The 13173-nt window shown below is 34.1% G+C and overlaps 1 protein-coding gene across 3 annotated transcripts in view; it reads left to right on the top strand.

The window, feature by feature from the left end:
- The window catches only part of GABRA2 (gamma-aminobutyric acid type A receptor subunit alpha2), a 113500-nt gene that overhangs the window by 59221 nt on the left and 41106 nt on the right, over positions 1–13173 (top strand). For all 3 annotated transcript variants that reach the window (XM_026508830.3, XM_026508829.3, XM_026508828.3), the window contains exons 4-7: positions 4241–4461; positions 6290–6372; positions 10881–11024; positions 12067–12219. In XM_026508830.3, the coding sequence (XP_026364615.2) occupies positions 4241–4461; positions 6290–6372; positions 10881–11024; positions 12067–12219 (601 nt within the window). The remainder of the gene's footprint in view (positions 1–4240; positions 4462–6289; positions 6373–10880; positions 11025–12066; positions 12220–13173) is intronic.

Genomic DNA, 13173 nt, shown 5'->3' with positions numbered 1-13173 from the left:
GTAATAATGAATAGTTGCTATTAAAAGCTACTTCATTTTGGGTGTTTTTTACACAGGAATAGCTAAGTGATATTAACTAGTCTCTAAGTTTTACTGGTTAAACTCTGATTCCCCTTAATGGCATTTACAAACTCAGGAGTAGGGAGAGTACTTTAACTTCTGCCGTTTGTACCCTCCGTTCACTCCTAACCCATTGCATTCTGCCTTCTGGACTCGCTTTTTTAAACTAAGCTCAAGGTCTTTCAGCCCTATTTGACACTCTTTATCTCTACATGCTTCTTAAAATTTCTTTTTTCTTAGTTTGGTATTCTTCTTTCCTGCTATTCTGTGTGTATGTGTGTATCTGTGTTCTTTAATTTTCTAGAGTTTTTTCTTCTTTATTTTCATCAGTTAATCATGAAACATCTATACAAGTGATCCCTTCTATCTTCATAATTTTAATTATCACTGCTAAAAACAGTATAGCCTGGGGATATGTCTGATATATTAGTAATCACATTAAATGTAAATGGACTGAATTACCATTATCTCCGAAGATATTTTTAATAAATTGGAAATGGTATTTTCAGAACATAGTCTCTTATTACAAATGCAGTAAAATTAAACATCAATGACAAAAATATAATTAAGGAAACCAACACATTTGGAAATACAAAAACGCTTCACAGTATCTCCTACATAAAGAAAAAGTCATAATGGGAATTAAAGATTGTCTTTGGCTGAATAATCTGGAATATACTATTAATTATGCTTGTTATATAGCTGTAGTAATCATGACTTTGGAATTAATGCAGGGATAGATAAACAATAGAAAAGAAGAGAGATCTCAGAAACATGCCAATCCCTATATGGACAATATACACTTGAGAGAAATGACATTACAAATCTGTGCAGAAAGATGAATCAGTCAGTAAATGGTACTAGAAAGTTGTTTTTCCATTTGAGAACAAACAAACAACAGTGAATTTTTATCGCACATAATACATGATAATTCTATGACCTAAATGTTAAAAAGCAGAACTTTTACATCTTTAGAAGAAATATACAGGCATATATTTATGATATTTGCATACCTTTATACTCTTTATTAGAATTCTTACTGAGTAGTATATTTAATAAAATAGTTACATGTAGAAAATGTAAATAATTTCTATTACTCAATAAGAAAAAGACAACCTAAAAGGAAACTGAGTACATGAAATTATTAGAGTACATGAAATAGACTCTTCTAAAAAAAAAAGGAAAGTGTTTAATAAATATATGAAAATGTGTTAAATTTCACTAGTCAGTAGAGAAATCCAAACAGTAGCAGTATCAGCCATTTCACACTAATCATAATGGCTAAAATGAAATATTCTATGTATATCAAGTTGTAGAGAAACAGAGTTCAATGTGTACAGACCTCTAGGATTTCAATTTGAAAATATCTTGTTATGTTGAGGATGCAAATACAATACATTCTGGTAATCCCACTTGTAGATTTACTGTAGAGCAGTGGTGGGCATACCGTGGTCCATGGGCCAAATCCTATCAGTTACCTATTTTTATAAACAAAGACATTGGAATATAACCACTCTGACTCATTTATGTATCGTCTGTGAAGGCTTTCACACTACAGTAGCAAAGGTGGGTGGTTGTGATACCGTAAGACCTGTAAAGCCTACAGTGTTTACTCATTGGCCCCTTATGGAGAAAGTTTGCTCTGGTTTAGAGTAACTCTTGGGTCTTTGTCCTAAAAGTGTAGTATAATAATGCTTATAGCAGTTTTGCTTGCTAGAGTGACAGATTGGAAATAGAAAAAAATTAAGAACATAGAAAAAGGATGAATATTGTGAAATATTCTTAAAAGATGAGGCTATGTAACAATGACAATGAGTCAAAGTACTAGATGTATTGCCATGAATGAATTTCAGTAATGTAACTAAAAAAGTCAGTGTCAGGAAAGTGTACACACTATATGATACCATTTACATAAATGTTGAAAATGTGATATAGAAACACATATATTTATGTAGTAAATATTTAAGTACATGTATGGGAATGATAAACACCAAATCCAAAATAATTATTTCCTCAGAGAGTTGGGGGAATGTGATTGAGAGGGAATAAATGAGAGAGAGGGCTTCAATAATATTTGTGATGGCATTTCTGCTGGGAATGTTTACAAGGCCTTTATGATATTCTTTATACTCTCATGTATGTCTGAAGACAAACCAAAATAATACACAGATGAAAGCCATGGTGCCTTTTGTGAAGATTTGCAAGCTTGTCTGGAGGCAGAGGAACAAACACACAATTGCAGCGTGAGATCTTACAGTAATAGAATGCTTTACGAGTAATGAAGGTATACAGACAGCTGGCTATGTATTTTCTGGGTGTTCAAAGGACTGGGAGTGTGGTTGTGAGCAGTTCCTGATGCAGGCAGATAGGAAACTTGCTTTAGGGGAGAAATGGTAAGAAGAGGAGATTGTTAAAATTGCCTACAACATAACATGAGTGCCTGTTGGAGTGGGGTGGGGGAGAAAAAGGCACAGATCATTCTCAGTAGGTTGACAGACACACTTGGGACACCATGAATGCTCAGGAACAGTGTTTCTGAAAACACTTTTTAAAAAGAACTCACCTGAAACATCCTGTTTATAAACCTTGCATATCTCCTATGGGGTAGGTCTGCAAGAAATGATTGCCTTAGCAACAGCTTCTGAAACAGACAAAACCTATCATAATTTGACAGAAATGGAAAATTTGAGTTTGATGTTTTATAAAAAGTTGTAAAATGCATTCAATTTTCTTGGACAAATAAATGTCTTATGTATTCACATCAGGCTTGGATTTGAAGGAACCATGGTTGGAAAGAAACACTTGCCTAAAAACTTTGATAGTGAAGACTCATCTCTTAATCTAGATGTTTTTTAAATACTGAGTTATATCTATATGGAATTAAACATTTTTAAATAGGACTAAACCACTGAGAGTGAGTGTCAATTCAATCATGAAATTGTCTTGTCAGGGTCAGGGACAAAGTCCAGAGCCATTGCTTATTTCCTGTTCCTATGTCATGACCTATGGCCGTTACTTACTCTCTTCATCCATTCAATTTTTGAGCGATCACGGGAATCATTTACTTCATTTAAGTTTGTACAAATAATTTGATATTTTCATAAGTATATGGCCTTTTTAATCTGTCCTTTTTTATATGCATAATTTTAGTTGACTGAAATTGCCAATTGCTAAGGTGTTTGTTTCAAATGTGATGGCTGTGACTTTGAGCTCAAAGGACTTTCTGAATTTCACATTCTCAGGTGTGTAATTGAATATTTTGGTGATCTATCATGTGAGTGCACAAAAATTTTCATATTAATAGATGGTCAGTATTAATCACAGTTGTGAATTGTACCTCTTGTCTAAAATGTATACATTCTCTTCCAAGAAAGAGAGAGAGAGAGAGAAAGGAAGACAGAGCAGAGGAATGAGGAAGAGAGGTTGAGAAAGATATTGATTGATTAAGCTACCTAAAAATGTTGGACAATGGTAATATAGGAATTGACCACTCGTCTGTATGAATATTTAAAAGTACATTTTAAACTGAGGGCATTTATTTGCAAAATATTTGTATTTTAAGTATTATAATAACTTGTATAAGTATTTTTATTACAACTAATTTTATAAAATAAACTCTTTAAATTATCATCCCCTAATACATTCTTGCTAGCAATATGGTATCTCACCATTTTTTTAGGATTAAAAAAGATGTATGATATTTTATAGTTCCTTTGGCAACATCAGATGATGACTCATACAGATTTGACAGTAGGTTTAATGTTTCTTTTTTTCTTTTTTTTTTTTTTGGCTACTGAGAAGGCTGCCTGCTTACTCTTTGTTGAGATAAACTACTTAGACCAATAACCAAGACCCTGCTCTCAAGCATGCTCTTTGTCCTATACTGAGTTACAGGATGCAGGAAAGCAGTTTAAGACCTTGTTCAATTGATAGAGGCCAGAATAAAGTAGATTTATTCTTTTCTTTTCATTGTATGTAGCTAATTGTGTAAACACATATGCTTATCTCATTTTAAGTGGCAACATTTATTGATAAAGAAATGATCTTTCAAAACTTACTTCTCCCAGTATAGTGTTCTCTCTTTTTAAGCTATTATTATTATTATTTTTGTTGGAATTTTATAGTGACCTTGTATCTAAAACATTTATTATTTTCCAAAGAATTCTATTTTATATTTCAGGAATATACAATTGATGTTTTCTTTCGACAAAAATGGAAAGATGAACGGTTAAAATTTAAAGGTCCTATGAACATTCTTCGACTTAACAATTTAATGGCTAGCAAAATCTGGACTCCTGATACTTTCTTTCACAATGGGAAAAAATCAGTAGCTCATAATATGACAATGCCAAATAAGCTTCTCCGAATCCAGGATGATGGGACGCTGCTGTACACAATGAGGTAGGTTCTCAGGTTTGATATGTGGCAATAAAATACTGAGAAATCCATGTATTAAACAACCAGCCAAACTAGTTGTCAAGTATTAGCACAAATTGAACATTTTTATAACAGATTATTGAGGTACATATAGCATCCTTTATAAACCCCTGGATATTAAAATAAGATAAAATAGGGGCGCCTGAGTGACTCAGTCAGTCCAGCATGTGACTCCTGATTTCTGCTCAGGTCATGATCTCAGGGCCGCAAGATGCAACCCCATGGCGGGTTTTGTGCTAGGAGAGGAGCTGCTTAAGATTCTCTCTTTCTCTCCCTCCTTCTGTCCTTCCCCCCCAACTCACACACATTTGCCCCCCCCCAAATAAATAAATAAATAAATAAATAAATAAATAAATAAAATCTTTTTTAAAAATTGAAGAAATATACAGTTGCTGACTGTATATTTACATATATATTTATATAGTGTAACAACTATTCCATTTTAACTCTTCTAATGAATTAATCTTTTAAAATAAGTTACTTATACAAGAAAGAAAACAATCACAAATCTAATAAAGTGATGTGTAATCTAAAATTTAAATGCTTAATAAAGGCTTTAAAGCATGGGTGACTTTTATCAGCACAAAATATAGATTAGACATGTATTCTAGGCATTTGATGTGTTATTATTTCATATGAAACGTTAGGTGGTGGATTTCAGTTGTGTAAGTTATTTAAGAAGGGGCAAAAATACAACCCTGAACTTTAAAGATAAAACTCTTGAGGACTCATTACTAAATGACCATTACCTAAAATGGAAGTGCTAGCTATGCTTTGTCTCTCTGAATCTTACAAACGGATGCAGTATCCCTGTTGGTTTTACACTTTGAACATTGCTGTGGATTAAGACAATGTTTGGAAATTTTGGCTTTAAACAAAATGTTGGCAGAGAACACACAGAGTTTTGGAAAATATTGCATGGAGTTCTACTTAAATGCTCTCTTAGAATTATATAAGTTATAATTAAATTGTTGGCCACATTTGTTTTGCTCATCATAAGAGTCTTCCATAAGTTCAACTTAATACCATTTCTATCCATTTTACCTGTGTGTGAAATGGAAAAATTGATGACTGTCTTTATAACAAGTTTGCTATGATTACGCTTTTTTTTGCTATGATTACTCTTTAATGTGATCGTGTAGATACAGAAAAAAATATTTATTTAACAATACATAACTTGTGCTCATAATTTAGCTAATAGTCTAGTTTCAAAAAGATATTTTTAAGAGGCACATCTATGTATTATCTATATCTACTTCTATATTTAAACCCATGTACCTGTATATTGTATGTGATACTCATTCACAGTTGACATATTTTTGGAGGGAGTTCCTGTGAGCTAGTATTGAATTCTTATATCAATTTTGCTATATGGTTGCTGTTGACGTGAGGGAGGAAAATAGCATTCTTTTCATGATAAATTTTCTTTTTTTTTCTCTAGGATTTCAAATGTTAATAATGAATGTTAACGTGAAAATAGCCCTTCAAAAATGCATATATAACTTCTTTATTTCTTAATAAAAAAAACTTCTTTACTTCTTAACAAGCCGCAGAGTTCCAAATGTTAAGTGTATTTGTAAATAAATATTGTTATTTGAGCTCAGATTTTGTATATGCTAATGTCTTCTGAAGGATCACCTAAATGTGAAAGAACAAAAATATTGAAATGTGAATTAGCCTAGTGCGATGCTATAATGAAGGTCCTACTTCATCCTTGATGCTGTTGACAACAGTAAGGAGTGATTTATCTTGACTTGTCAATTTACTTAAAGTGGGAAATTTTTGCTTTTAGGCTTACAGTTCAAGCTGAATGTCCAATGCACCTGGAGGATTTTCCTATGGATGCCCATTCATGTCCTCTAAAGTTTGGCAGCTGTAAGTATGGGGGTGAAGTTACACATTTTGGGTCTGTAGAATCAAGGATAGTCAGCAGCATTGCTTACCTGTACCGTTTCTTCTAATATTATGGAATGCTTAATATTTGCCCAAAAAGATATAGAAGTAAAAGACTTGCTGATTTTCCTCAAGGAACTAATTGACTAGCCCTATCGCACTCTCAAATATCATTATATTTTAATCATGGTGTTTAAATTATCACTTGCTTTACTGCTATTAAAGAGCATCATGTGTTTTTATACATGGGGAAAGGTAGTCCAGGAGCTCCTAGTGAAGGTCAAGACCATGTCATTTACCTTCTTTTCCAAGTTCTAGCACCTTAAAAATGCAAAATGCATTTTTTTTATAACTAAGAATGAATTGTCAAGGATAGATTGTATTGTTTATTAAGGTAGTAATCAGCCTGTTGCAAAGCTGAATCTGTGCAATTATCTTCCTACTTTCCAACTAATGGAAAGAATTTTTCTTAATTTTCTAAAATAAATTTTAAGGAGATGATGTAACTGGATGGCTATGTGCAGGCACCTTCTGCTTACATAATATTTCAGAAAAGGCTCTGTGCATTTGGCCATTCTCTAGGTCACTGAGGTTACAGCTTGTATTCAAGCAGAAGCATTCACTCTCCCAGAATAATTGCAAAGAGGGGAGGTCAAATCATCTCCCTAGGCCCACATTTAGGGCAGGTTCACAATAAATTCATGGACACAGCTATAGCAGCTTCTCTCTTGTGTTAGCATGTCTTACCACCTGACCTTTTCAAAAACCTTGCTCTTTCTGGTATCTCCATCTTTATCCATTCAGGGCACCTTTTGACTTTTCATTCACTTGAACAGAAATGCAGTTCCTTCATCTGGTTAAAAATATGTATGATTGAATAGGTGCCTTCACCCCACAGACTGTATCAAGTAAAAGAAAAGAGAATGATGGCTGAGATGAATGCACACTCCTCTAATTATTTTGATGACCATAGTTCTGTAGAATGAGAAGTTCAATCTTGTTTGTTCTATTCGTTCTTACAAAAGGTGTCAGCTCTCAATTTTCTTTGAGAATCTCTTCTTTGTTTAACTACAAAGCCTTCTTTTATTGTCATGGAAACCATCGCTTCAATACTGGCATTTTTCCCCAAATTATTTAAGATAGTCAATCATGTTATACAACGTAAACATGATGTGGAAAAAACTACAGCAGATGCAGCAGAGAAAAACTCATTTGCATTACGTAAATGGCATTAAAGAGAAAATTGAAAAGCCTTGATAACCAATGAAAGGATTTATTCAAAATGCAGTATGGTATGAGAAGGAAAGGAATTTTTCACTGGACAAGTTAGTGCCATTAAGGCACCAAATATAACTGATGTGATGTCTTAATTCTGAATATGAAATAAATATGCCTGAAAATATTTTAAATAAAACTTTAAAATCCCTTGTACTGTATCTACAGAGTCGTGAAATGTTGCACGTGTGACTTTCTATATCAAGAAGTGATTGATCTAGACAACAAGCAAAGCTTATTGTTATGCATTCTCGAAGTAATCGCTTTCCATTCATTTTCTTCATGTTTATTTTCTGACAGATTGAATAAACAATTTGATTTACATATTATTTTATCTATCCTTGCCAATAGTAAGTGGTGGATACATAAGTGTTAAAAGTATGGACTTTAAGGCTGCCTGGGTAGTGCAGTCGGTTAAGTGTCAGACTCTTGATTTCAGCTCAGGTCACAATCTCAGAGTCTTGAGATCGAGCCCCACCTTGGGGCTCCTCACAAAACATGAAGCCTGCTTGAGATTCTCTCTCTCTGTTTCTCCCTTTGCCTCCCCCCCTTCTCTCTCAAGAAAACAAAAAGAAAACAAAAAAGTATGGGCATTAAACATTATGTAATGGATTAGCCAACCCAAGCTTTAAAATGTTGGCACAACAGATTTTGGCAGAAGCAGCCATGGCTTTTTCTTCTAGTCATTTATTCTTCTCTTGCTTAAAAGCCACCTAAAGTGATAGAATTTCTGGAAATTTATCATTGTTCTTAAAGAAGCATCTTTTGTTTAAGTTTATAATTTTGAATTCATTTTTGTTTTGCTTTATTTCTCTTGCCTTATATCTTTATATATTTTCTTGCTGTTCAACATAATTAAAAGTTCCGAAATGGGAGTCTGGATGTGTCCTGTGCATTAGTCCAAAAGAAATTATAAATCATCTTTTGGGATAAAAATTAATAATTAAAAATGATTTGGGGATTTTTTTTCTGGTTACCAAATATTAAGAATCAGTTAGTAGGCATTTGATGTTTAATGCAGATTAGGACTCAAAAATGGATTATTTAACAGAATTAAATGAAATTATTTAACTAAAATCTAATTTAGAGATGGAATTTACAGTGTAATTTGTAGAACAAACTATCTTTCTCTCCTTTTATACTTTACTGAAAAACACTGCAGTGGTCTCCTGGTTTATATGGTGTTGGTGGACCGGGAGTGCCTCAAAGCTGCATGACTTTCTTCTCTGTCTTCTCTCACCAGACTCAAAATCTAAAAAACATATTCCTATCTAACTAATGAAATGTTGCATTACTTCTCCATAAAAGACATGGGAAGTATCAGTCACCTTCTTTAGCATGTTCTTGGGCTGCTATGCAGATTTCCATCTTCATAAAAATAAATAACATAATTAAAATATTATGAGTTTATTGATTAATCTAGCAAGAACAATCTGAGAACTTTTTCTGGGTGACAGGCTCTGTGCCAGGTGCAAGCAGTGTAGATATGAACAAGATAGAGTCCCTGCCCCTTAGTGTCTCCCTAGTTTCTCAAAAATGTCACTGCATTTGTAAGATTTCATTTTCTCTTACTTATGTTTAAAAATAAACATCAAAATTCAAAAATGGAATCATTATACTTAAGAAAAGTTCATAATTTATTAGTATTCACAACTACTAATGTGTATTCATAGGGAAAAAAAAAACAAGCCACTTAAATAATGTGCAAATGGATTGCTAGTTATCCACATTACTAATGTTCCTTATTTAATCATAGCGGCAGAATCATCAATGATTCACTGATTGAAATTAATACAAATTTAGACCTTAGAGTAACCAGAATTCATTCATATACAAGCTATAGGCATATGTCTGCTATTAAAATACATATGTTTTACACATATATATAAAGATAAACACACATCTACATATTTTTAGAGTCTTCGTTCAAAAATTGTTTCACAGAATATAATTTAATTATGGATATAGGTGAATATGTGTACAATGAAAACAGTATTTCACTGATATGAACATTTAGTAGTAACACGCAGAAACCAGACAACATTGTAGTATGTCATTAAAAGGCCACACAACAAAGACACAAACTCATAGACATTCACATTACTGTGACTGATGCTTAAGTGTGAATTGGTCTGTGATCCGTAGACCTTGGATCAAGGTAAGTAGCAGGGCCATCCCAGAACAATGTTATCAAACTAGAAAACCGAACCAGGAGTAACCACTACTTCTAAACATTCCTATGAGCAAAAGTACATAGAAGTTCTTCAAAAGATCAGTAGGATAGCAAGAATTATCTGTTACTTCAACTGTGTAGAGACTTCCCGCATGGAGAGGTCAGCTGTTCCCCACCCGGACAGGCCTAAAGAAAGTGCCAGGGCCAGAGATAGGCTGCCTGCCCTCCAGTGCTAGAATTATCTAACTTCTGCTGAGTTCAGCATTTTGGCCAAATAAATCAGAAGTTACACCTGGTCTGTGTGTGTTTTGTCTCCTACCAATCCATAGGTCTGGGTGCATTAATTTTAAAATGATCATGTTTTAAGGAGTATTTATATCTTGATGAAACCATAGCATTTTGATCTATTTTACATGTTCTGCAATAATTAATTCTCATTCTTCTAATGGAATGCATTGTATCATGATAGCTAAGTCATTTAATTCTTAACGAGGTGAAGGTTTTGAAGAAAAACCTACAAAACTAACTACAAAAATAGTAATTAAAATAAATACAATGCATTTCGTCAATATTCTCATATGATAATAAGTTACTTTTATGTCCGGAGAGTGATATCATTTTTAATTATAAATGTTATTTCATGAGCAGTTGCTATCTCCAAATAAACCATTTAAGTGGGCTTTAGGCATTTATAACCTGTGTACTACAATGTCTTCATCTACTACCTGGGAACCATAGAGGACGTTTGAACCATCTCAGGGCCCAGTGATTTTTGCAGGCTCGGAAGAGAAATTTGCTGTTCACTTCTCAAAGTGGTTGCAATGAAAATACTCTATGGTCATGATTTTCTCTCTTGGTCCACCTCACACTCTTCATACTGAAAATTCTAAATTTCAAAGATACATTTTACTCTACAAAATATGATCCATAAATATCAATCTTTATAATAAATAGTGATTCTATGCAATATATAACTTTTGATGTTGCACTTTATTGATGGTTCTTACTAAAGTTCTTAAATTTTTTTTCTGATTTCCTACAGATGCATATACAACCTCAGAGGTCACTTATATTTGGACTTATAATGCATCCGATTCAGTACAAGTTGCTCCTGATGGCTCCAGATTAAATCAGTATGATCTTCTGGGCCAATCCATTGGAAAGGAAACAATTAAATCCAGTACAGGTTAGTAAAAGGACTCTTAAAAAAAAACTAGTTTCTAAGAAAATTGATGGGTTGAAGTCACTGAAATACGTTAGTTTGCTTCAAAAGTTTTGTTCTTGGGGTCCAAGAACTACCAGCGTAGATTGTAAGAGCTTTTTAGATATTTACAGTCTCAGACCCGACCCCTTACTAAGTCAAGATCTGCACGTTAACAAGATTCCAAGGAAGTGTGCATGAAGTTTGAGAAACACCGGTCTAAAATATACTGTCAATTCAAAAAGTGTGTGACTTTTCAGACAAGCCAATCTTACCTTCAAACAGTGTCACAATTTTCCTAGTTTTCTAATTCTTTTCCTCCTATTCTGGATAATTTGTGACTATCAACTCTTGATTTATGGATCATTACTACTGGCCTGTGTGGGAAAGCTGATGCCCTTACTAAGGGCCACACTCATCTAAGAAAAAGCTGCCATGTTGAACTGACGATGTTACCTCTGGTTGGATGTAAGCCCAGAAAGCAGAAAGGAAGGTCGCTCTCAGGATTGGATAGAAATGATGGCAGTGAGTTAGAGTACACATGCAACATTGAGAGATTCTAAATGGGTGACAGGGTCAAAAGTGGAACATTTGGGTCAAAAGCCTGGGTCAGTCTTAGAGATGTGGCCAGAGACTGACACTTTAAAAAGGCAGGGAGTTAGAACAATCAAAGCAGAGACTTGAAGTTGGTACCAGGCGGGATGAGAGACATGAGAAGATAATTCGTGGTCAAAGAGCATTTGCGAATCCTGTATCTCCTTGGTCAGAGGCATGACCTGGAGAGAAAAACAAATGTACCTTGGATATGTATTGCAAATTTCTTGATAATATTAAAATTCTTTTAAAAATATTCTTGCTATGTTAAAGAGGCATTTAAAGGTTTATACTTTTCATGTTGTATATGTGATGAATTCTTTTTTTCTTATTTTCAAATCAGGGACTGTTCTTTCTCAAATCCGTTCCATTTCCAAAATGTTCAAACTATTGACTATTATAGTTCCTTAAGCTTCTTAAATTTTTCTTCTAGGTGAATATACCGTAATGACAGCTCATTTCCACTTGAAAAGAAAAATTGGGTATTTTGTGATTCAGACATATCTGCCTTGCATCATGACTGTCATTCTCTCCCAAGTGTCATTCTGGCTTAACAGAGAATCTGTGCCTGCAAGAACAGTGTTCGGTGAGTGAATAGCTACACGCTTTCTTGTGTAGCACATTATGTTTTGTGGCATACTTTTAAAAGCATTCTCTTTCTTGATACTCACACCAATAATTTGTGGTGTGTGGGGCAGGGCATATTGTCTCCACCTTGTAGATGAGGAAGCTGAGGCTCAGAGAGGCAAAATACAGAGTCAGTGCCACACTATTAATAAGAGATAGAAACACTACTCAGATCTTCTGGAAACTCAGTCTTCTTACTGTTTTGCTCCTCTTTTCATCATTTGTCTTCATGTTTGTATAAGGAGAAATTCTTAGAGGCTTTGACTTGGAGTATAACAGTACCATATCTCTAGGCTTTCCTTGCTTATTTTTGCTTTGTTTTGTTTTTAGATGGACAAAGATGATCTTTGTATTTCAGGTTAGAGAGAGAAAGGGAAGAAGAGAAAGAAAGAGAACCCTCATTCACTACCACTAGTGTGTTTAATGACAAAGTTAATTCTCTTGATTTAAACCATGCGGGGGGGGGGGGGGGCGGGAGTTGGCTTCTCCCTCTGCCCCTCCCCCCTGCTAGTGCTGTCTTTCTCACTCTCAAGGGCGCTTGCACTCACTCTCTCTGTCTCATAAATAAGTAAAATCTTAAAAAAAAAATAAACCATGCAGGGGAATGACTGCTTTTTGGATGAATGAACTAGGCTGAGCACACTTTGTGCAAAGCAGATTGTCTTTTTGTGTTCAGTACCCTTGTTCATTTAGGAAAGTTTTATCGAGAATCCAGTCTGTTGGATATTGCACCAAGCCCTAGAGCTCAAATACATGTAAAACATAGTCCCTACATTCAATCAGTTAAGTATAGTGGAGGGCAACAGAATAGGCAGAAAAGATAATGGCAACACAGATTAATGGTTATAAAAGAGGTGCATACAAGTTGTTACAAGATAGTGAGAACTGATTAAGTAGCTTAGTTAACATTTAG

The sequence above is a fragment of the Ursus arctos genome, unplaced genomic scaffold (genome assembly GCF_023065955.2).
Source record: "Ursus arctos isolate Adak ecotype North America unplaced genomic scaffold, UrsArc2.0 scaffold_9, whole genome shotgun sequence".
In the NCBI taxonomy this organism is placed as follows: Eukaryota; Metazoa; Chordata; class Mammalia; order Carnivora; family Ursidae; genus Ursus; species Ursus arctos.
Note: the sequence above shows the minus strand (reverse complement) of the source record. Positions and strands in the feature narration are given on the sequence as shown.